Below are 24,920 nucleotides of genomic sequence, written 5' to 3' on the forward strand. Positions count from 1 at the left end.
CGGGGCCGCGCGCGCCCCTCCCGCCCCGCCGCGGCGCGCGGCCCGCCCCCCTCCCTCCCCTCTTCGCCTTAAAGGGCCCGCAGCCCCTCCGCCCCGCTGCCGCCCGCGGGGGCCGGCGCCGCGCTCCCCCCACCGGCCGTTGGTACGCTCCGCGGGGCGGGGGCGGCGCGGCCGGGGCCGGCGGCGGCGGGCAGCGGGCGGTGCAGGACGGAGGCGCCCGGCCGGGTCGCCCGCCCCGCCTGGAAGGCGCCGGCAGCGGGGGGCCGGGCCCCGAGGTACGGCGGCGGCGGGAGCGGGGCGGCGGCACCTGAGCGGGGCTCCCGGGGACGGGGGGGGGCGGGCACCGGGCACCGGGCACCGAGCCCCGGCGCTCCCCCCGCGGAGGCAGGGAGCGGGAGCGGGGCGCTGCCGCGGCAGGTGGCGGGCGGGCGGACCCCGCTCTGCGGTGCCCGTGAGCCGCGGGGGGGACACCGGGGCTCCGGTGCGCGCTCTCTGCTGGCGTGGGGCTGCGCCTCGCCCCCCCCCACACACCGGGGGAGAACCGAGTGGGGAGAGCCCCGGCTGCTGGGGGGGGGGGGTCCCGGCAGCGGGTTCCGTACCCCGAGGGGTGCCGGCAGCCCGCAGAGCGGGGCTCCTGCTTGCTTTGGCGCGGGGTTGTGCCGGAGGAATGAGGCAGCTGTGCTGCAGCCTCAGGTGGCGTCACTTGAGGGTTTTAACTGTCAAAGCGTAAAAATACACTGGCTTGTGTACAGGCTGCTTCTGCAGATGTGGAAACTGTGAAGTAAAGCAACTGCTGCCCTTGCATGAGCACAGAGCTGTGCTGGCGTTCGTCATCTCGTAAATCCTCCTCTGCGTGCTGGGCTGCACCAAGACCTCTGGAGTGCGTTTGGTGGCTGTTGGGATAGGATCCTGCTCCAGGCACCTCCCTGAGGTATAAGGACAGCAAAGCTGCAGCCTCCAAAAAGCCTAGCTGGGAGGCGTGTGCTGCCTGAGCCATTTTCGGGATGAGGCTGTTTGCTGAAGCAGTGCCTGGTGCTGATGGGGATGTCGCCAACTGTGCAGTGCTGGCACGGTGCGTGCCATGGGAAGCTGTTTGCCCAGGCAGCAGCATCTGAGCAGCAGTTTGCACGTGTGTGTGTGTGTGTCACGCTGCTGTGACGTGAGCTGTATGAGAGACGTTTAATGTGTGGAGGTGGCGTGAGCTATTTTTCATTCTGGATGTGAGTAGGCACTAGGCTTCACCTGGCTTGCCTGTCTCTTGTACCAGGCCTGCTCCTCATGCTGCCTGTAAGTTTGTTTATTTGTTTCCTCTTGTAAGGTCCGTTAACATGCACTGGGAAACCTTTGCATCTTTAACTTTTCCATGCTTAAGATGCGAATCTTGGGTGTTGTTTCTTCTTTTGAATACAGCGCTGTGGTCCTGAGTAGCGGTCTCTGTGTGCTCCAGCTCATGTGGAGGTGGCTGTTTGCTGTGATCTGCTGGCACTTCAGTCCAGCGTGCTGGTGCCACTTGTGCTGTGCCTTCTTGGGCATACAGACATGCGAAACTACATTAAGATGCGTTTTGTTTTGTCTCATTTATTTTGATTGCCTCAGGTCCATAGTACCCTGTCCTGTGACTGCTGTTAGGTCTGTGTGACAGCTGTGGATTTTGCTGCTGGTGAATGTGGTTCCAGTGGGGCTTAAAACACTTAAATTTAGTGTGTCTCTTGAGGAAGCCTTGAGACTGGGACTTCTCAAACCTGTGGAGATCTGGTGTTTCAGATCACGTTTTATGTGGAACCACTCTGGTTGGCATGCTGCATGCAGCTTATAAACCTGCCTGATGTCCTTAGTTAGACAACATGGAACTTGCATGAATGGGTACTGGAGACCTGACCCTTCTGTGTACAGTTTGTGTCAACTGGTTTGCTTACACTCTGTGGACTTGTGAGTGGCTCTGCTTCAGCTGAGTCATGTAGCTTTCTCACCTGCTGCAGTATTTCTCTATCTGGTTTCTGTTTTTCCAGTGGTCCAGGGAGCTTCTGAACTGAATCCTGTCTGTAATTGGGGTAAGGCTGATCAAAAATGATTGTTTATGCTGCTTAAAATCTTGTTAACTTTTTTAACCTTATGTTGTGAGTAGAACCTCTATTTTCCAAATGCAGAAGAGAAGTAGACTGAATTATTTCCTTCTTCCTGCAGTGTTTAATGCTGCGTAATGAAGTATCCTATTGCTTGAAATTTTGTTTTTAACAAAAAAGCCCAGCATCTGTAGCACATTTTCTTTGTTTGGAGTCTTTGGTCTCTTCAACTTTCTCTGATTTAACTGACAGCTTGCTCTTATTTACACACAAGTTTTCAGATACAGATGATGTCTCAGTCCTTCTAAGACCAAACAAGTAGAAGTACTTGGGAAAAGATGCCATTGCGTGTTTGGGAATCTAGCATTAACATCATATAGTTGACACTGATCAATTCTGCTTGTACCAAGTGTAGTTCATCAAATTTTATCTTTAAATGGAACTTCCAGCTTTCCTAGCAATACTTAAAGCTGGTATGTGGGGACTGAACTGTGTTCTCTGTATGCTTCTTTGCTATTTTGGTCTGATTTGTTAATGGGTTGCTGGCACCAGGTCTGTTCTTGAGGCGTATTGCTGTGGCATGCTGACGTCTCGCTCTGGGGTATTGTCTTTTGCTGCTGGGACCAGAGGACTCAGCGCTGTCTCGCTCCCTTGCTGTGCTTGCCCAGGCCCAGTGGAGTGACCTGCGTGGTTCTGCAAGATGTTCTCTAGCGTAACATCTGATGAGTCTCTGCTGTTGACTTCAAAACCCCGCCTGAACTTGTTGTATCTCATCCTTCTTGCTCCAGGGAGATATCTTCCCTCTTCCTGCACCTACTCCTCCAGTTTCCACGGCAAATTCAGCATGAAGGCTCCTTGAGTTAACATGAGTAGTCTCCAATTACCCTGTCTCAAGAATTTTTGGGATAGTTGCCTGTGTGTGTGCGTACTTTGTTGTTTGAGTGTTCTTCCAGTAATTTCATTGCTAGATGGCTTAGTGCCTCTTCCAGGACTGAGCGTGTCATAGTTTTCCACTCAGCTTCCCCAGCTTGTCTCCCTGTTTCAGTGCTGGTTATCCTGTGGCGGTTGTCCCTGCAGGGTAAGAAACTTTTTTCTCCCTCCTAGGGAATGAGTTGTGCATCCACACTGCCTGTCTTTCCCATTAAGCCCCTGTTTGCTCTTCCTATATGAGAAATACCTGCTGTCTTTTAGCAGCGGGGAAAACAATCACACAAGGTGGGTTGCTTTCCGATTCCCATTCCTATGAGCTGCCTGAGCTCCTCTGGCCAGGTTGAGGCCTCTTTTCCCCCTCTCTGGCTCCTCGGGCACAGCCTCGCACAGTGGGATGCTGCTGGTGCCTGCCTCCCCCAGTGGGGTCTGGCTGCGGGGGCTGACTGCAGCTTGCCTGCAGAGAGCAAGCCCTCAACTGACCACTTCGGGGACCTGCCATGCAGCTAGGGAGCTGCCAAATCCTCCACGCTGATTTCTGGAGAGACCTCGCGGGGGGGGGGGGCTGCAGGAGTGGGGGGGTGGGCCCTTTTGGCAGCAGCCGGTTTTTAAATTGGCTTAGCTGTCTCATAAAGCTGTGCTCGCTGTGCTCTCACGGCCTAGCTGGATGCTGTAGCTGCAGCTGAGCGAAGGGCTGGTTGCCTTGCTGAGGGGGAGGGCTTGCTGTTCCCCCATCTCCTGCCCCTTGCTCAAAATGCCCCATATTAACCTGTTCAGCTCGCTAAAATGGCAGGGGGGGAAAAATCCACCAAAAACCAGAGCAAGATAAGCCGGCTCAATTGGAATATTTTTTTCTTATCCACCTTGGCAGCTGGGGGCAATGCCAAAAGCAGCAGGAGGGACTGAGGGACTGGCGGCGGGGGGAGCAGAGCGTGCCGGGGGCATGAGACCATCCCTTCTGGCAGCAGCGGGCCTTCAGTTCGGCTTAGCTGTAATGTGAAACCGCACCCCCTGCCTCACCTGTCTGTCTGATCATGCCTTTGATTTATATGCTAGATTTTGCTGTTTAGTTTTCCCCGCAGACTTTAACCATTGTATCTGATAATGAACCAAGTGGTTGAGCCTTATTTGTTTAATTCAAAGACGAGTTAATAGTTCCTACCTTGGAGTTGTGCAAAGTCTGCCTGCCTTGCAGACTTTGGTTTTCCTTACGGTGAACCTGCAAAAATGCCCAAGGAGAGGGGTGGTGGTGGGGAAGCACTTGTGCCGTGAGCAGCCTGGTGCTGGAAGATGGGATCTGTGATGGTGTAAGGCGTGCTCCTACAGCTCGCTGTGGCATCCTGGTGGTGTTCACAAAGATGCAGCCCGGTTCCCATGTGGGACAGGGGCACTCCAGGGGCTCATCCAGGCTGAGGGCAGTGCAGTGAGCATAGCAGGGGAAATGCCATGGGTTTTGTCTGGCTGCAGCAGTGGTGCTGGGTGTCTTTGGTGCCTTCTGGCTTGCAAGGCTGAGCTGCTGTGTGCTCAGCTGGTAGGCATGCTGACTGGGTTGGCCTGGTACGACCATCCTGCAGCAGGCTACGGCATTGAACTTGTGTGTTACTAGCTAAATATGTACCCAATAACTGTGTCTGGCCTTGGTGCATCAGCTCAAGCAAAAGGAGTTTGTGCTGCCCCTCTGTGGGAAGGGGCTGGGCACTTCTGGCTTGCGTTGTTGGGGTGAAATGTGTTTTGTGGGTTGAGTTCCCTGCCCAGTGGGTTGGCAGCTGCAGTGAGGTGAGGGGCTTTTCTCCAACCCCCATCCTCCCTCATGGAGGTATTTCGTGGATGCCCCCGATTGTTCTATGTCATCTACTGAATCGCTGGAGGATGGCTGGGTACTGGAGGTTGCATTCCTACTGCAGTGTCTTTAGTTCCCGTGTGGACACCCTGTGTTGGATGGCAACCTGTTCTGGTGGAGGTGTAGCTGGAGATGCTCCAGTTCTTGGAAGGGGATGGTACTTGGGGTTTTCCTGTCACAGTTCTCACCCAGTAAAATAAACTGTTCGTTTGGCTAAAAGGCCTCACTCCAGAGAATCTTAAGAGGAATGATTTCTTCTTTTGATGCACCAGTTTAGAAGGTGACCCCATGCGACTGCTCCTCTTGTGGGAATGAGTCCAGTGTGGGGATCTGCAGCTGAGGGTGGTTAACGTAACCCCTTCTGAAGCAAACCAAAGGTGACTTTTCTGGGTTCAGATCCCCCAGCTACTTCCAGATTGACCTAAGCTAGGCTTTCCCAAGTAAAGTTACTGTCATTAGGTGGTATTTTTTTCCTTTTTTTTCCCCCCTTCCTGTTTGCGAAGACATTATAGATCAGCCCAAATAAGGGTATGGAAGAGGCTGGAGATTTTCAGGAGGATCCACAGACAGTCAGTGCATGACTTGTTGCCTTTATCTCTGAGATCAGGAGATTCTTTTGCAGTGATGGGTTAATCCACTCTTGAGTGAATAATATAACCAAGAACAAGTAGGAGCCAGCGCTCCAAACAGATGATGCGTTTAATACGTGTGTGCCTCTCCTCCCCCACTGAAAAGCTTCTTTCTTCACGGTTTCATCCGGCAGGCCTGCTGAAATCCTAGAGCAGCCTGCCTGCGTGCCAGCCCCCTGCCGCGGGGGATGAGGATGGGACCGTGTCAGGTGTCTCTGCTCCAGGTGGGCAAGGAGGGGGTGCGCTCGGCTTTGGGAGGTGCCCGCGGCCCACTTTGCCCCCTGCCTCTCCTCAGTACCCCGCTAGAGGTGCAGGTGCTGGCGCTGGGCCTGCCAGAGCAGTCCGCTGGGCCCTGAAGGCAGGCAGTGGTCCTCGGTGTGAGGAGCCTGCAATGTCCCTCTGTGCCCCACTGCAGCGTGGGGAAAGGGCTGCCTCAGCCCACAGCCAGATCTCATGGAAGTGGCTGGGCTGGGGCTCGTGCTTTGCTGCCCGTGAAGCAACTCGTGGGGTCACAGTGCAAGGCAGTGTGCCTGGGTGCTGGGGAAGAGTGTTAGGTGCCAGGTTAGCCTGCCCTTCTGACACTAGCCCCACAGACCTGCCAGTGCGAGGAGCCACTGCCTGCTTTCAGCCCCTGGGCTGCTTCAGAGCTGCTTTGGTGTGGTGGATCTCAAGGGGCCCAGTGGCATGGGCACCATTTGGCTGCTCCAGGGCTGTTCCCCAGGACCTTCTTGGATGGATGCGGGCTTAGGACTCAAAGGGCCTGTGGTATTTGATGGCCACGGTTGACTGGGTGCCCTCTGCTCAGCACCACGGTCTGCATGCTGGCAAATGCTCTCGTCACGCAAGGTCGTCAGTGAAACCCATCGGCATTGGATTGCCTTGGTTTTGTGAAAGCTGGTGTTCCTCTGCTGGGGATGCGGTGACACTGGAAGTGCTAGTGACAGCTTCCAGCTGTAATTTTTCCCCAGGCTATATTTGCTGTGTGGGTAAAGATAAGATCTTTTAAAACAGCATTTACCCACCTGGGGAATGGGTTCTGGTTGCGTTGGCAGTACATGATTCCTGGTAGCTGAAGAGGTTTGCTGCATAATGTTCCAACTCCATGTAGATTAAATATATTGCAGAGTTGAACTGAACAATAGCATGTGTTGTTTTTTTCTTGTCCCCCCACTTCCCTCTCCAAAAAAGTTTTCAAATTGCAGGTGCGTGTGCATATACTAAAGTGTAGGCCCAGATTTTCATAAAGTTTGCTCAAGGCTGTTACTTCTGAGGATCTGTTTTGTTTGCAATAGCTTCAGGAAATCTTTGTTTCTCAACAGCCTTTTCAAAATTTGCGTTTTGGTGTAGCACTCAGATGCTCCTTGCGTAAGTGTTTTGCTGTGACAGTGTATCGCAGTTTGGAGATTTGAGTCTCCTCTAATAAAATGCAAGCTAAGGAGGAAAACCCTGAGGGCTTTTTGGAACAGAAGATGTTTTCTGTTCTTGCCACTAATCTTTGTTGCAGAACAAAATAGGAATGTATACTTTAAGTCTTTGTAAGGGTGTAGAAGGAAGCTGGCAATGGATGTAATCAGAAATGCTATCAAAACTTTCTAAATATGTTGAAATTTCAGGCCTAATGATGTAATTTTAAATTCAGATATTCAGACTGAGGCATTTTTTTTGGGTGCAGACTGCACTTTCAGATCGCTGTGCAAGTCAGGATCAAGCAGAGAAGAGTCTAGGACCAGGTCATAGATGGTGGGTACTGAAGTAAGTGGATCTGCAGTTGTGTCACTTGAGTCTCTGCAGCACTAGAAGTCATCACAGAAACAGATCTTGAATTTGTTGGTAGCAATAAAATGGAGTGTAGTTTTCTGGATTATGTACTTTTGAATTGAGCACTTGAAAAAAAAAAGGTCTAATTCTTAAATTAGCATTTCTTATAATTAGTGCATTTGTCATTGCTTACGCTTATTGCTTATGGAAGCTTGGACAACCTGTACGTTTTGAGTTTGCCTAAAACAGCGCTTATTGATTACAGTAACACAAAACGAAGTGCTGTGGCAAAGACCCTAATTAGCCTGACCGGTGCAAAGGGAGACCAAAACTTCTCAGCTTTGCTCTTGTAGGCTAGAAAAAGAGAACTGTGAGTAACCTTCACCCTTTCAACCCTTTTTCCTCGAGTGGATAGGTTGCAGGTTGAGGATGTAAAAGAATTGAAGTCCTTCTCTGAGCCAAAGGTGTGAAGCTGTTTATTTTCACTCTGGAAATGTATATATTGCATGAGGCAGATGCTAGCCTGCTTAACCTAAGCATTCACTACTTATCTGGGGTCTGGCAAGTGTACAAGTGGTGTCCGTTCTAATCCCTGAATATTAAAAAGTCCAGGCACCTTTCTCTGGCTATGTCTGAGATTGCTTTAAAAACACAAAGAGGAGCCAACAAAAAAGCATTTGCTTCCTTTGCCAAGTTTAAATGAAGACTAATGCTGTGGTGCTTCTTAATCTTGTTTTTCTTGCTGTCTGATGGATGCAAGATGGAAGGGATGGAATAGGTCCTGGCAGCAGTTATCTTCACAGGGGCACTGTGTTGCTGAGCTCAGCATTATGTTTTTGGGCGAGCTGACATGCTGTGAAGCCTTGACCCTTTTCTGTGTCTTGATGCCTTGGTAATTGTGTCCCTCTTCCTTTGGGCATGTCTTCCAGAAGCTTGGGCCTGCCCTTGAATGAAGTGAAATCCCGCTCAGCGAAGTCAGAGCGTAGGATGTGTCTGTGCGAGTGAAAACAGGGCTCGGTCAGGTTAACCCGACAAAGTTCTCCATGATACCTGCAATGAAACCCAGCTACTTTCCTATCAGTTAACTTGCTCGTGTTTGAACTGGTTATGCTGGTAATAGCTGCCATTGCCATGATTCACAGGCGGCGGGAGGAGACATGGGGCTCTGACTCAGCCACTGGCAGGCTTGCAGCAGCACTCGGGTGTCTCTCCAGGTGGGCAGTGGGGATGTGGCCCCAGCCAGCGGTGTGGGTGCTGGTGCTGCCCCGTGCGGGGCAGTAGGACGATGGGAACTGAACCCTCAGACCACAGCGTTTCACCACCAGCCACCGCGGGGAGACAGTGCTGGAGGATGGTGCCAGCCTCCCGTTTTTTGCAACAAAAAGGTGTCCTGACCAAAGTGATTTTTCAATATTTTTTTTTATTTTTTTTTTTAACCAGACATTGCATTGAGACAGCTTCTATCCAGGCCCCAAGCTGGTGGGGCTGCTCTGTCCATTGTCAGGATACCTTCCCTCTAGATTAAGAAGGGCAGAAGCAAGTTTTTGGCCAAGAGTTTGGACTTCAAATTTGAAACCAGGTTTGATCTGTGAGCATGGGGGAAGGGAGGGGAGGAGGGCAGTAAAAAAAAAAAAAAAGTTACCCAGTTAGCTTACAGTAAGGCTGAAAGATGAATTGTTAGAAGGCTTTTTTTAATCAGGGGAAGAAAGACTGACTCTTCGCTGCTTTCTCCCTCAGCTGTCACTGGTTAGCCAGTTTGCTCTTTAATAAGCATTGTTCTGTGTGTCTACCCTGGAGACCTTGTTCTGCAGCAGTGCATGTTGGCGTGGCGTACTATGGTAAATATGGACTAGTACGGACTACTGTAAAAAGGGAGAACAACCATTTCAAGCAGAGTGTAGCACTTCTTTTTAGGAAAGAGTCAAAAACAGTTGGTTACTCTGTTTTTATGTATAATTTCAGCTCTCCACAAGCAGTGAATTCTAAAGGGTGACTAACAACTGTGCTGTAATGCACAGGCTTTGCTCTCTGTTTCCAGCGCACCTCCCATATCCTGCAGCCATGAGTTCACAGGCTCCTAATTGCCTATGATGTAAGACAGCAGTAGATGGGGCTGCTATAAATTCTGGCTGCAGGTGTGGATTTAATAGTTGTGCTTCCCTTTAAGGGATCACGGAGAGCATGGATCCCTGCAAGTTACAACAGATGGAGTTGGACTTTGGGGCACGGCATCTACAAGAGCCATTTGCCTACATTTTTTTTTTTTTTAGAGATGCTGCTTGCTGGAGGCTGTTGAGGTATCAGTTTATCCGGAGTCACCTCAACAATGAGCTTGCTGTCCTCTAGCACAGCTCAGCTATCGCTGCTCTTCTTGATGAAGGTTCAGGGAACCTTTTCTCATCTCAGAACTGAGCAGGCATCAGTGCACTGTGGGAGCTGGACTTCAGGCAGCATGTGTGGACACAAGCTCCTTTGTCTGTGAATCTGAGAGGTTTTTGTTGATGAGCAGAGCAAGTCTGTGGTTCTAGTCCTTTTTGAAATTGTGCTCAATTCTGGATATAGGAATTAGAGAGTTTACAAACAAGGGCGAATGTCCTTCCTGTGTATGTGTAACTCTGGTAATTAGGATTGCAAGTCCCCTAGCTTGTTGAAAATGGGTATGTCTCACATGGAGTTTGGTTTTGGATATTTTCCCTTAATTTTGGTCTACGTTCTTGCAGTTCAGGGTCTATTAAAGATACAGGGAAAGGTGCCTGGTAGGTTGATGTGAATCTTTTTGCTGTTTGGGTGCAAAGTTCCCTTTTGTGGACGTTGGTTCCTACCCCTTCCTTTGTGCTTGTGCTCTGAGACTGCGTGGTGAGCTGAAACCGCTCCCTGATCCAGGTGAAAACTAAACCTCATTTTTCTTTGGCTGAGGTTCCAGCTGGATCTGCCAGCAGGTCTGACTCACTGGCCATGCAGTCATGGGTGCAGATAGGAGGATGCAAGCCAGGTCCTGAAGGAAGGTGTTGCTGCCCTGCTCAGCAGTAGCCTGAATTCAGATTGGCTTAAACTGGTTGTGAAATCTTGTTCTCGGTAAAATTATTTGGTTGAATAATGTGAAAAACAACGCTGTACTCCAGGGATCAGGTCAGCCCTGCAGGAAGAAGAGTGGAAAGGATTGGGGAGGGGAGCATTCAGAAATACCTTGTACATGACTGAAGTTGAGCAGAATTTTCCTTGGAAGTCATAAGGTGCTGTGAGAGAACCAGTACAGGTGTTGAGCTGAAGATACAGGGAAGAAAGAAAATGAGAACAGGGTGAGATCTCAAGGGTCTTAAAGAGCAAAGGGCAAGAATTTTGTATTTATTTGGTCTACGGTTACTCTGATAGAACTGTTAGGCTAATGATACCTTTCAATCCCTTGGGGTCTAAAAGCCCTTATTTAGGCATTTAAACATAATTGCAGCACAGCAGAACTGTATATTAGGCTAATGCTCTGTTCTTTTTCTTCCCTGGAGGCTAGAAGAGTCAGAAACCATACCCACTTCATTAGTGTGGCAGCAGGGGGACTGTGTCAGCTTTTTTTTTTTTTGAAGCTTAATAATAAAATTAACCTAATTGTTATGCCAGTTTGTGGGCAAGAAAGTGTGACTTGGGTGCATTTTCCTGATGCCTCTCTTGCTGTGACCAGTGCTGCTATCACTGGATGCAAATTCCAAGTGTCAGTGATCAGGATGTGCCTGTGGCAGATACAGAGTCGGGAGTGTTTTTAGCTGTGTTCTCTTACAGGGCAGGGAAGAGAGCAGTGTGCTGCAGAAGCACAGTACACAAACTGTTAAATTTTCTTCACTCTGCTCACAAATCCATTTCTTCAGTCAACGCCAAAGCATGCGTTCTTCTATCAAGACCATATGTACGCCAAGACTGAGGTTTTAAAGTCAAGGTGTTTTTGAAATATTGGAGTGCAAATTAAGTATCTGAGTAATCTTAACTGTCTTCTCAAAAAAATTTGCTATCAGCCTCACATATAACTCAAAGGATTAATGGAAAGCTAAACTTTGATCAGAGTCCAACAGCTGATACCAACCATGAGACTTTCCAGGCCTGAAAGCAAAATAGAAAAATCCAGTGAACAACTCAGGAAAAGATCTGCTTCTCTGTCTTTGAGGCAATCCAACTTTTTGGTCATGTTTTTAGACTGATACTTCTTGTTTTTCTCAGTTACTTAATGTCTTCATGCGTCTCCTTTGTCCCATGACACCAAACCTTACCTTTAGAAGAGTTTGAGTAAATTCACATTCTGCATGTTCAGAATTCATCTTCTTTGCTCAGTGCCAGTCAAGTTTCTCCTGCCATCTGCTGTCCTTTATCCTGAGCAAACATTCAGTCTAAATTGTGACAAAAATAATGTGCCATTTGAAATTGTTGCACAGCTGATAATACACTTTAGCCATAAAGATGCTGTCAGGTTTTGTCACTAGCTGCAGGCCACTGACTCGCAGTGCGGGTTGAATCGTGGAGCAAATATGAAGCTGCCATCACTTGCAAGCTAGAGAGCTTTTGTGCACACCCGTGCAAGACTATAAAAATGCATGTTACTTATCAAGAGTGAAAATATTAATTGACTCATTAAGCATGAATGCTTATAGAAAACATTTGATCATGAGCTTAGCACTGATTCATTTGGACACTAAGCATGGGGATGGACAGAAATTTGGAGATGTTAATGGAATTCAAGGTAAGGATTGAAAAGGCTGTGCAATTTTGTTCTGCAGCTTCATTAAGTTGTTATGATAACAGCATAGAAAGTTTACTACCAGTTTAAAACATAATAAATAAATATGAACACAACATCCAAGGATGCTGTTTCTTGTAATTTTAAATACATTTCCATTTGGTTTGTTTCTGTAGATGCCTTTGAGTATGTTTCATTGTGTTCTCTGATCTCTGTATCTTTCATGCTTGCTTTATAGGGTCACTGTCAGCGAACTGTTTTTGTGGAGTTTTCCTTTTCAGATTTTCAAGTGTGTTTTAGGATGGAGAAAAATGCTGGTCTTTCAGGACTGCTGGGCAGAGTTCAGTTTGTTTTATAAAGTTTTATAAAAGCACCCAAAAATCCCTTTGAAGTATGTAATTTTATTACTTACATTCTCAAAATGCTCTTTCATGATGCCATAATTCTAATTCAAGTGCCTAGTTCTGGTATTTTTAAAAAGGAAGAAAAAAAGACCCCAACACTTATGTAAAAGCCTGATTCCTTATCTACATTGCTCGGCTTCCTGTAATTTAGTAACACAGAAACTGCAGTTTCAGTGCTTGAGGTGGAGAGTGTAAAACGGGAGCGCTTGACTTTTTTTTTTTATTTTTTTTACACAAGCTGTGACTACAGCACAACTTTTCTCGGTGCTTGGGTCCTCTCTTCTGAGTGTAATTAGGAACACATTGATTCTTATTGCAGCTGGCAGCTGCTCACTATTGCCTTTTTCAGCTTCTGACCCCCATAGTCCCGGTGACCTTTCCTGGGGTTAGTCGTGGGCCCTTTGCATTGTGATGGGCTAGAAGTGGCTCATGTGGAGTTGATTATTTCCTTGCTTGTCTGGCCTTTTTGGTGCCATAACTCCAAGTCACTTCCATTTTCTTCCCCTGCTTTTGGCTGACCACAGTGAAAGGAAATGCTTTTTCTGGCGACAGGATCAGTTTGCATGCTTGACTGACTCGATTGAGACCCTGAAAAGGGGGGAGGGGGAGGGTAATGAACACTGTAGGTGCTGCATTTGCTTTTTAAAGGCTGATGCTAATGATGGAGTAATCATTAAGCATTCATAAAAATGGTGCTTCAGCAGCAGCCTGGGTTGCCTTCGAGCGACCTCAGACCCAAGCATGCTGGCATAAAAATCCATCTGCCGCATCCTTGGTGCGCAGCGGCTCCAGGAGAGGTGCAGGCCGCAAATGTGTGAAATAACTGCAGGCGCCTTGGCGTCGCTTGCTCGTGGCTGCTTCAAGGATTTCCCAGCCACCAAAAGACCCAGGAAGAAACCTCAGAGGTTAGTCTGCAAAGCCGATGGGCGGATTGTCAGTTGCTACTGGGCTCCCAACCATTCCTCCGAACACAAAAAGCTAATGAAGTATATATGCCAGCTGTTACACTCATTTTGCCAGACCCCAGGAGGACAGCATGAAGACAGTCAGTGATCAAAGGCTTTGGAGATCACTGAGGAGCCCGGGCTGCAGGAATGTCTGATTGCTTTCTCTTGGAATGCCACAGGCTTCAATACCTTTTTTTTTTTTTTTAAGGTGTCTTGGTGTGAGATTTAATGATCTAACTCAGCTTGCTTGTACTAAAGGCATAGTATTTTAGTTAATTCTGAGGGGTTTATTTGCCCCAAATTTAGATTCTTTGAAAACCTGTAATTGTTTTGTCAGTACAGCGCGAATCTGGGAAAGCGAGTTAAAATTACTCTTTTCTTGGTAATGTGGCAATTTAATAAATAAACCAGGAAAAAATAAAAGTATTCTCAGCACTTGCTGTCTTTTTATATTGCATACAGTAGTATAGAGTGAGGTTGGAGTAACTGATTTTGTGTTGCAGCTTAACAGAAATATGCAGTCTCTGGAATCTAAAGCTGTTTTGCTGCAAGTCAAGGCTGTTGTCCTGCTGGCAGCTCGCAGGCAGTGCTGCCCCTGAAGCAGCCGCTCTGTCAAGCAAACGTCACTTTTTCCTAGGTCGTCTTGGAGAAGGCTGTCAGCTTCTGGAGGTGGAGTGGGTAACCTGAATAACTCCCTCTGTTCCTGAGCAGTTTCCTTCCTCCTCCTCTCCTGCTTTGCGCCGGCTCTGGTGTTCACAGGGTCCTGCACCAAACGTGTAGGGTGCGTTTGGCTGGAAAAAACTTTCTTCTTTTAGCTTCAGTTTGTCCTGGCATGATGGAACGTGGCTGAAGGTCAGGAGTCTGGGGGGAGTGCTGGGGTGAGAATACTGCAGTATCTGGATTGACAGGGGGCTACAGCTAAATGGCGCTGGCGGCTGCTTGCTCTTGGGCATGGCAGGAAAGTGATTCAGGGAGCTGTAAAAAATAGGTATGGAATAATGTTCGTTTTAGTAGTGACTCTGCCCTTGGCTGAAAGGGTGGAGGTGACTTTATGGTTTGGGAAAGGAGCAGGAAGGCAGGTTCTCCGCTGTGTCCTGAAGGAGACAGGATCCTCTCAGCCCAGGTGCCACACGAATGTGTGGTAAACAGCAGCACTTGTCATTTTTTGGAGTGTCAGACTTGCTTTTGGGGGAATGAGTTAGTTTGGAAGGTGTTGGGTTGAGACAGCTGCACTGAAGACATCAGCTTTACATCAAAGACCACTGGTGTCTGGAGGGATGTTGAGAAGTGCAAAGAGAGGGAGAGGGCTGCTGCCAGGGATGTGCTGCCCTGGCACGTGGGTGTGAGGCAACAGCGAGGAGCCTGCCTGGCTGCTCTGAGGCCTGGATCTCCTCATCTTGGCCCAGGGTTGCTCCTGCCCCTCCTAATTCTCTCTTTAGGCCTTGAAATCCTGGTGATTGTCTGCAAGTTGCCCAATGGAGGCAGCTGTGGAGCTGTGAGGAGGCTTGTGCTGAGGCCCGTCTGCCTGCCCAGCAGCGGGAACCTTGTGGGGACCCTGAACCTGCTGATTAAAAGGTCACCTTCCAGGCTGTTGTGCTGTTTCACATCAGCTCTGACTTCTTTGCTTGCCAGTAGGTGGCATCCTGAAGGTCTTGGGCATGAAGCTGCCAGCTGATGGGTGAGGGGCACATGCCTGTCCCCAGGGCTGTTGGATGGGGAGTCCCTTTTATGAAGTGTCTGTGACAAATGAGGCACACAACTAGAATTATCTTGTCCTCAGAAATATTCCATTGTAATGATTTAAGTCCCGGAAGGTTGGCTGCACATTTACAGCCCTGTGCATGCAGCGTGCTCCAGAGATAAATATCCATCGGAGTGGTCGTGACTCCGCCGTCTTGTGACACAAGCCCTTTGTCTTCCTTGTTTCCCTTGACCTGAGAAATGCAAGAGCAGCGGTTACATCATAGTTGATAAGGAGCTCAAGTACTGGAGGAAAATAATTGGAAAATGACTTTAGATAAAGATGTGGAGGTAGGAAAAGTATGTGCTTTTGCCATGCTGTGGCTTTCTGGTGTGTGTCCCTGATGGTCTAGAGAAGCTGCCATCAGAAGTGGAAAGGGCTTTTTTTGATCCATGAAAATTGTGGCCACCTCAATTCAATTGTTATTTTAATGAATAACGCCTGTTGGTACTACTTTATTTTACAAGGGTCTTAAATAGCCCTATCTTCTCAGTGACACCTCGTCCTTCAAAATAACTATCTGATTTACCAGTGATGGAAATAGATGATCTCACATGAGGAACAGCAAATGGAGGATCACACCAATGTTCCTGGGTGAACTCAACCTGGATACTGAGATACTAAAGTGGAGTTGCATCCAGCCAAAGTGCTCCTTTTTCTGTTCCAGGTAGATCCCCAATGACCCATACTTGCTGTCAAATGTCACGGGCAAAATGAAAGTTCAGGATTATTGAAATGGTGGCAAAGAGGAAGAGTCCTGTTCTTCCATTGCTTAGACCTTTTAACACTTGGGTACATATTAATGGAATGTTAGAGGCAAGCCTTCTCCACTGGGTGTCTAAAGACCCCCCAAAACTATGAGCTGTAGTTTTTCCTCCTCTACATAGTGAGGGCCTTCTATAGTGACATGAGGTAAAGCACCTGCAGAAGAAAAAAGCAAATATTTCTTGGTCTTGCGGGATCCCACCTTCTCTGAGTGTTTGCATATTTACCAGTGGATAGGAGGTCTTTGCAGTCCTCTCAAAACTAGATGGCAGACAAACTTTATTCTGATGCCTGGGCATTGTTGCTGAACAATGCTACACAAGTTAAAGTTAATATTTTTCTTTTTTTCTCCAGTCAAAGAGCACTGGTATTTGTGGCTTTCTTTGCATACTCCCTGTTTTACAGTTGGTCTTACCACTCCACAAGCCTATGAAAGCCAAACTGGTAGGTCAAAAGAGGAGTAGCTGTTGATACTGGCAGCTAGGAACATGTAAAGAGAAAGATAAACAAAGGGAAATCAGAGCCTGGATAAAGTAGATCTCCAAAGATAAAGTTTAGTTAAAGATAATGAGCTGGCCTTGTTTAAAAAGACAGCTGCAAAATAACCCAGTAGCTCCATGTGCTGGGGTTAAAGTTGACCTAGAATATACGTTTCATTGCTTTTCATAAATAAATAGTCAAGGGAAGATTTGGCGAAAAGCAACATTGCCCCCCACCCTCTTCAGAAAAGTGTTTGATGTTAACAAGTTCTCTGCATGTTTACTTTGTCCTCTGTGCTCGCTGGTGGAGCGGCTCTGCTGCCCTTGAACCGAGTGAGAACTCAAATAAACCAAAATACTTTCCGCACAGCCAGTCTTCCTTGCCATCTGTATCTTACCAAAACAGTCCTGACTACTTCAGGAACCAGCAAACCGTTGCAGCGTGGTCTGCAGGATTACTGGATCTTCTGAACAGCTGAAATAAATTTGCTGGATCAGATAAAACTGCCCAGAAACAGGAGCAGAACTCATCAGATTTTCTCTCAGCCTTCTAAAACTGTCATTATAAACTTGAAGTGCAATTTGCAGGGAGAAGTAGTTGTAAGCAAATAGTTCTATAAAATCTGAAGTGATACTTTTATTGTTATTGGAGTCTTTTCCTGATGCTTATTTTGCATATACTTTTTACAGTGACATTCTGATGATAAAATACTGTAATTTTAAATAAACTGTGGGAATAATTTTGCTGTTGATATCTGGATCCAGATTCTTGGAACCAAATGGCTATGCAAACACTCAATAAACTGAGAGTGCTGCTTAGGACTTATTCCTATCAAACATATGCATTGTTGCACTTGTTTCTGTACGATGCCAGTAAAACTCATGGTTATTGTATTTGTGTTAGATATGTGTTTATATATATATCTGATATATGAGATGTTTAAAATATATGTTGAATGTTATCAGCAGCAAAATTGTATGACCTGTTTCAGGCAGACTGATAAATGAAGTAACTATGCTAAATGAACTAAAAATCTTATTAATCATAATACAAAAGGCAAATAAAAAACTTAAATGAGTGACAGGTGCAGGGTTTTGTGTTTGCTTTTTTTTTTTAACTTTTTTTTCGAGAAGAGATGGGGACTCTGAGTGTCACAAACACAGTGGCTGAGACTTACCTCATGCAAGGGGGGCTGCTGGTTTCACAACTTGGTCCCTATATGTAGGTGCTGAAAGGGAGGTCTTCTGCAGTGCAACTGCCAGGTGTGATACAGCTGAGGAAAGGGCTGTCCTGTTGTAGAAGCAGCTGTGTAGACACCCCAGCAGTATGTATGAGAAAGCAGTTTCAGTTCTGGAATATAAATGAGAACAAGATCGACATTGATAATGTTTTTTTCAGTAGGATTTGCCACAGTTTGCCTGTAAATCCACTGAGGGACAGTGCATGTAAGCAGCGTGGTTCTTGACCAACGTGACGAGGAAAGCAGATGACATATCTCACTAAGCAGGTTTAGCACAACCACAAGCAGTAGCTGCATTGCAGAATATAGATTCACAAAAACTTGTAAAACAAGTGTAGCCTGGTGATAGATGACCAAATGATTATTGTTTGCAAACAATATTATCTCAAATAGATAAGCTGTTTACTTTGGACTTCAGTTCCTCTGGTTGGAAAGTAGTCTAATTTATCAAGGCTGTATGGTTCAGCGCGTATGCCTCACATCCCAGCTGTGGAAAAATCTTATATTAAGAATAGTACTTGGAAACATAGTTAAGTTCAACATCTAACTCATTTTTACAGATGGTTTCTATATTGTGAAGAATACTGGCTGTTTCCTGGTCGTGCTTTTTTTTTAAACCCCAAACACTTTGTTGTAAGAGAGTTAAAAGAATAACTCCTGAAATTTACAGTAGACATCTGTTTGTTTGTTTTGTAGCTGTTTCAGTGCCTCATCTTAATCTGGAGCTTTGTGCTTTCAACTTCTGCAATCAGGCGCTATGCATCCAGATCCTGGACATTTACAGGCACCACTCTTTGTCGCCGTCACAGTTCTCATATCTGCCACAAGTTCAGGTAAGGCCTTCTTGCCCTAATCAAAATGTATTTGCAGGCTTGAGCGTGTACTTCTGAACAAGCAGTGATTTAGAGTGCATTTCAATCTTAATGCCAATTTTAATGCGTGTTAATGATAGGCTGATTTTAAGGACACACAGAGCGCTGACACTCTGAAGCTCAAATGTCTTACGCTGGATATATGACTTGTTTTTGAAAACTTGGCTCAAAACAAATGCTGGAATTTAGAAGGCTCTGTTATGTAGGTTTGTTCTTTGGGATCTCCATGGACTAGCTGGACTCTGATTTCGCTGTGTACCATGCATCTTGTGTTCCCATGGGTTTGGGAGGGGATTGAAATTTGCAAGGGAAAGGGGGAATGAGATCTTTGAAACACGAACATTGATGCGTGGCTGTAGTTGGAACAGCTCTTGCGTTAAAAAAAGAAGAGGGATGGTTTTAATTGACACATCTGCTCTGCATAGTCAGCTTGTCTTAATGTAACCACACCAAAAAGAAGCTTTTACTACTTTTAGCACTTCACAGCCAATCGTTATAAGCAAATGGGATAAATTTTATTTTTCAAGCAGTCATAGGAGATAAATTCTAACTGCAGGGTCACTGCTACCAATTTTGACTTTTACATTGAATGTAAAGTATTGGTGTTAGAAGCAAGGACAGGGACAAAGATGAGGGAAGATGAAAGTAACAGTGCAGTTTCAGAGCTATTGGTGGCTCTTGAACTAAGAAGGCCAATGCTTTTCTCTTATCCCTGGAAATTCAAACTGAACTAATAGGAAAAACAGTTTTCTAATTAAAAGCTAAAAATGTACATCTGGAGTCCTGTGAAATGCTTGGATACCATTTTTATGGATTTCATATTTTTTAAGTGAAGCCACACTTTAATTTCCAGTTTTATTTTGTTTATGCAGATAGTTTAGTTTATGGTTCTGTTAAAAATGCACAGTTTCTCATCTGAAATTCATCTGTATAGACAGAGCTTGGACAGACTGACTTTGGAAGAAAAGCACGAACTGAGAGCCCCACCTACAAGAAAACTGTCTCGTATTTGGATGTCATTTAATCTTGTCTTGACCTGTACTATCTGGACTTTTTTAGCTTACTCACAAACTAAAATTGTTTTCCCTTGCTGTTCTGTCTCTTTACAAACACTTTTTCTTCCATGTTTCTAACCAAATAGGAGTCATTGGTGTTAATTGCCTCTCTTGATCTGTTTGTACAAAATCCTTAGCAGAAAATTCCATAGAAAACAAATGGAAATAATTCCCAATGTTTCATTGGCCAGGATTGGAAAAAATTTCCTCCACAAGCAGGAATTTTCTTCTGGCAAATAAATGGATTCTCATAACCCAAGTTTTGTACAACCGAACCTTTTATTTATTAGCAGCTTTTCCTGTTTCTGTTCGTCTTGACTCAGTAAAGATAATGGGCGCCCAATTCATCATTCTCATCCTGATGAAGTCCATGTATTTGGAATTATCAAGAGCCTTTGCTGTTCATCCAGCGTTTTTATCCTGCTATTTTTAATTAGTTCTGCAGACTCAGAGGCAGTTCTGCATAAATACGTGGCAGGCTGCTACCATTTCTAAAATTTTACAAATCACGTCCGGGCCTGCTTCATATGGGACAGATCAGCTACAGCTGTGTTACTAGACTCTGTTCAGGTGACGGGTGCTGTTTCACTCTGATTAAAACCAGTGTGATTGCAGTTACTGCCTTTCCCCTTTTTCTGGCTCTTGCAAACATGGTCTCTCATCATGCTTTTATCAAGTGATATCGGCCATATCTGGATGCAAGTGTTTAGATTTAATTTTTGGATTTGATGTTCACACTCGCATTGTCTGTAGTTGGGGATGTATCTTGCCTTCCTTTAAGCAGAACCTACCTTCATTTAATCGTTGTTACTGTCTTCATGGGGTTTGAATCTTGTCCAGAAGTTTTCCCTGGCATTTGAGAGTGGGAATTTGTAACGATTTCTTCTTGCAAAAGAAAAGGTGATACCTACTTGAGTGAGTATCACTACCAAATTGGTATTTAGAGACTCTGCATTTGTCAGTGTACGATATGAGAAGTCTTTTAAGGAATATTTATGCCTCTTGAGAAACTTTTTCCTGAAGCAACCAGTGCCTTCCAGCACTGATAAAAGAAGTCTGGTTTGTGAAGTGACACAAACCTTACAAAAGAGGATTGCTATAATACAGTCTATGATCAGTCTCCAACATGAGTCAATACATCCTTAATCTCATTGCATGTGCTCATGCAAAATGCATTAATAAATGCTGTTCATGAACTTAATATTGTGTTTTTTTTCATTTTAGGTTTAATTCCCCATTTTACTTCTGAGCCCCTGTCTACTGTCCAGAAGTCTGGTGCGCCCATACAACTACACTGCTCTGCTGAGCCCTCCACAGCTCACATTTCTTGGCTGTTTAATGGAGAGCCTTTGGACAGCAGGTTGGGAGAAGTGGAAATCCAGTCAGGATCTTTGACAATCGTCTCTCTAAGCCTGTCAACATCTGGTCACTATCAGTGCATTGCCAACAGCAGTGTGGGCGCTGTTGTGAGTAGGGCTGCAGCGATATCAATAGGCAGTAAGTTAATTTTTGTGTTCCTTACTCTGCAAATTGCATAGATCTCATCTAGTTGACTTGTAGAAAAAGCCTAGTTTTAAATCCCCCCCCTCACCCCGCCAGCACTTAGTATGTGATCAGTTATGTTTTTCACTGATAGGTCTTCTGTGTCATGTGAGACCTGTCACACAGAATCACAGAATGGAAGGATTGGAAGGGACCTTGAAAGATCTTGTAGTCCAATCCCCCTGCCAGAGCAGGGATGGCTAAATCATGTCACACAGGAACACGTCCAGGTGGGTTTGTAGTCTCCAGAGAAAGAGACTACACAACCCCTCTGGGCAGCCTGTTCCAGGGCTCTGTCACCCTCACTGTGAAAGTTTCTTCTCATATTTAAGTGGAACCTCCTATGTTCCTGTGCACATCCATTGCCCTTTGTCTTATCATTAGGTGTCATTGAGAAGAACCTGGCTCTATCCTCCTGACACTCACCCTTTACATATTTGTCAGGTGATGCACATGTGGAACAGCTCCCCTGGAGAGCTTGTGGATATTCATCCTTAGAGGCTTTTAAAGACTCCACTAGCAAAGCCACAGTTGACTGATTTAGCATTGGCCCCTTTTTAGCTGAACTCTGGGTTAGAGACCTTAAGAGAGCTTTCTGGCAGATGCAAATATTATTCAAGAAAATAACATTCCCTTCAATGAATGCCTTAAAATGCAAGGTTCCTGAAAACTTTTCTTCAAAACGGATAAAAAAGCAGCAAGTGAGCTGCCATACCATTGCAGAAGCATGCTAGAGAGTCAGTAAGAAAGGAGAGGAGAAATGAGTCAGAATTGTTGCCTAGGAAAGGAAGGGAACTTGTGCACCTTCCATCCACATCTAGATGGTTTTCACTAATGAAATGCTGTTCTTTGGGGGGCACTGTCTTCTGCTATTCTAGGTGAAATTTCCCATCTCTGTAGCATTGATTCTTCTATCAGTCTTTGGTGCTTGATCTGTAAATTACTTGATTTAAAAGAGTTTAGAGGAAGTGCAATGTTTTCAACGTGGAAAGGATGACGTAGTGCTGAGAATAGGAATGTAGTATTCCTCCATGAGGATGATTTGTCTGCTTAAGATTGCAGTGCTGCCTGAATTGGGCCTTTGTCAAGCAGGATTTGAGTGATTTTTCTGTAAGGGTATCTCATCTATGGAGCATGTCCAAAATCCCCCTGGGAGGAAAATTTCTTGTAAGTGTTTTGGTAGAGTACTGACCCATAGTAAGACCCTCTCAAGAGAGCTATAAGGGTAGCTAGTATAGAAAAACTTCTCGACCTAGAAGATGCTTTCTACATGAAGGGAGTAGAAGAGCAGCCTTTGTACTTTTATCCTCCTTTTAAGATTTTAGTAGCAAATTTGAAGGTGCTGTTGATTGTTGAGACTTTCTGCTTGCCTCGCTGCTCATGGCAGTGAGTGGAAAATACTATTGTACTCACTGTTGTGTTAAGAGAAACAGAAAGACAATTTAATGTTTCTTATGAGAAGGCTTCCTTGTGTTAGTTCAAATTGTCTTCTGTATTGCCTTCAGAGCCCAAGATTAACACCACAGTCTTCTCTTACTGATTTTGCTGCTTTCTTTTCCTGGAGAAGTTGAGGGAACATAGGGACTACTTTTTCTCTTCACTATTCCTGTTTAAATGCTAGTCCTTCCTGGGGTAAGAAAGCATGTCTACACCAGAAAGCTTATGGTATTACAGGATACAGAAAGGACCATGCCTGTGGATGTGAACATTTAAATGCTGGGCCAGGAAAGATAACCAGCTTGATACCAGCTTTTTTTTTTTTTTTTTAATGTGATTACTTCCCTTCACCTTTCCCAAGCCTTTGCTGCTTTTAACCTTTTACCAATTCCCTTCTAGGTCTAGCTAATTTTGATACTTCGGTGAAACCTGTCATTGTAGCGGAGGAAGGTGGCACAGCTTTCATTGGCTGCAAGGTGCCAGAAAGTAATCCTAAAGCACAAGTTCGTTTTCGAGTGCGGGGAAAATGGCTGGAACAATCAACAGGTGAGAAGTTTTGTGGCATTAACCAGCAATATAAATATCCAACAAACTCTTTCTTGGAATTTTATCTGAAGTAACTTAAAACCTTCCAGAAACTTGCACAACTTTATGCACAAATCACTTCATCTAAATCTAGCTTTGTAACTTAATATCCTTTTCATAGCAGTATGATCTCTTTGTGATCCTAAATTTAGAACAGATTGATTTTTATGACAGGTTATTTAAAAGAAGCAATTCTTTATCTGAAACTAAGTTAAATATAATCATTTTTCCTTCCCTACTTGTTTAGATAACTACCTAATTCTTCCATCTGGAAACCTGCAGATTTTGAATGTATCTTTAGAAGACAAGGGATCCTACAAATGTGCTGTGTACAACCCAGTCACTCATGATCTCAAAGTAGAACCTGCTGGACGTAAGCTTATAGTCACACGTAAGTATTTGATTGGATTTTGCAGAATTAATACATCTCAAACTGAATAAATCATACATTTGGCTAGATCTTAAATTTTTACCACTATGACAATCAAATGTTTGTCCTCTGCTGTATATGAAGTGGTTGGTAAATATCTGCTGAATGTTATTTTTCATTTTCTGTGGTTAAATCTGAGTCAAAAAAAAAAAAGCACACAGAAAAAGATTTTGGCATGGATGTATCAGCCTAAATGTTCACTGGTCTCAAATATTATAAATAAAAAAAAAATTGTCCTGTGCTATTTGCACATTAAATTCTTACTTCCCTTTGCCTCAGAGGAGCAATGAGGCTGCTTCTCAAATCCCAAGAGGACAGATCACTTAGGAGTATTCCCTTTTCAAGGGCTAATTCTGCAGTTCCAGAAATCTTGCTCAAAAATCAGTTTGGCAAGAATTATAGTATTGTGCTTAGTCACGTGGAGAAATACCTGTGTTTAAAAAGACATGGTAAAGCTTCAGGACTGGAGGACGGAATTGGAAATTTAAAAACTAGGTTAGCGATAAGTTTTGTCTCTTTTTTTTCCAGGCTCTTCCTCAGAAGGCTTCCACATACTTCATCCCTTGGTCTCCCAGACCCTGGCAGTGCCCCAGCACAGCTCTTTGACACTAGAATGTGTTGTCAGTGGACTGCCTCCAGCCTCAGTCCACTGGGTGAAAGATGGCCAGGACGCACTGAGCAGAGGCAGGTGGAAACTGCTGCACTCCCATCTCGTATCAGACAGGCTTGAAGCATCGGACTCTGGAAATTATTCCTGTGTAGTGGGAAATGAATTTGGAGTAGTGAAATACATTAACTATTCACTTACGATACTCGGTAAGAAATAAAGAAATCTTGATGTCTAACCAAAATATTTGTTTTGGTTGTATACTTGTGATTTTTGGTATTAGATTGCAAGCAGCTTAGTATTTTTTCTCAACATAAGCATAGTAAAATAAAGGTATGTTCATTATGAGCATATCTCATCATCTCTCCCAAATTAAAATTCATGACTATCTCTTCTCAAATCCTTTACAGTCTGAAATAATTTAACAATAAAGGAAAACACACTCTGAGGCAAGAACCAATCTATTTACTTTTCTGCAGTTTGCCAAGTATATATGGGATATTGTATCAATAATGTAGCAGAGATGTTTCTCTTTTGAGGCTGTGTATACATGTAAGCAAAAAGCTGACAAGTAGAGGTGGTATGTCGAGACAAAAACAAAGGCTAAAGAAACTTATTTGACCGGCTTGATGTGTTTGCAAGTTGTTCCTAAACTCCCTTTTCCTTTGTAGCAGATTTTCCTGTGTTTGAGTTTTTTGTCTCCATGACTGTTTTTGTTTGGTTTTTGAAATGTGTACACTAGAGGAACTTGGAAAATAAGTTGTTGACACAAAATACACCTTTTGTAATGAGGATGTTACTAAAGATATTTTTTTTGAAAATATAAGTTGCATTAATATTGTTAATAAAAACATCACTGGAATAGAGGGAAAAGACCATTA

General features: G+C 45.1%; 1 protein-coding gene across 10 annotated transcripts in view; it reads left to right on the plus strand.

The window, feature by feature from the left end:
• The window catches only part of CDON (cell adhesion associated, oncogene regulated), a 57,403-nt gene that overhangs the window by 654 nt on the left and 31,829 nt on the right, over positions 1-24,920 (plus strand). For 3 of the 10 annotated variants that reach the window (XM_068659077.1, XM_068659086.1, XM_068659087.1), the window contains exons 1-6: positions 138-275; positions 18,208-18,344; positions 20,663-20,935; positions 22,817-22,963; positions 23,250-23,393; positions 23,961-24,248. In XM_068659077.1, the coding sequence (XP_068515178.1) occupies positions 18,269-18,344; positions 20,663-20,935; positions 22,817-22,963; positions 23,250-23,393; positions 23,961-24,248 (928 nt within the window). In that variant the 5' untranslated portion in view covers positions 138-275; positions 18,208-18,268. Of the gene's footprint in view, positions 1-137; positions 276-763; positions 932-2,031; positions 2,052-5,529; positions 5,684-8,419; positions 8,603-8,657; positions 8,797-15,558; positions 15,694-18,207; positions 18,345-20,662; positions 20,936-22,816; positions 22,964-23,249; positions 23,394-23,960; positions 24,249-24,920 lie in introns of those variants that run through there. The other 7 variants (XM_068659083.1, XM_068659085.1, XM_068659080.1 and 4 more) reach the window with 7 other exon arrangements.

The sequence above is a fragment of the Anas acuta genome, chromosome 23 (assembly GCF_963932015.1).
Source record: "Anas acuta chromosome 23, bAnaAcu1.1, whole genome shotgun sequence".
Lineage (NCBI taxonomy): Eukaryota > Metazoa > Chordata > Aves > Anseriformes > Anatidae > Anas > Anas acuta.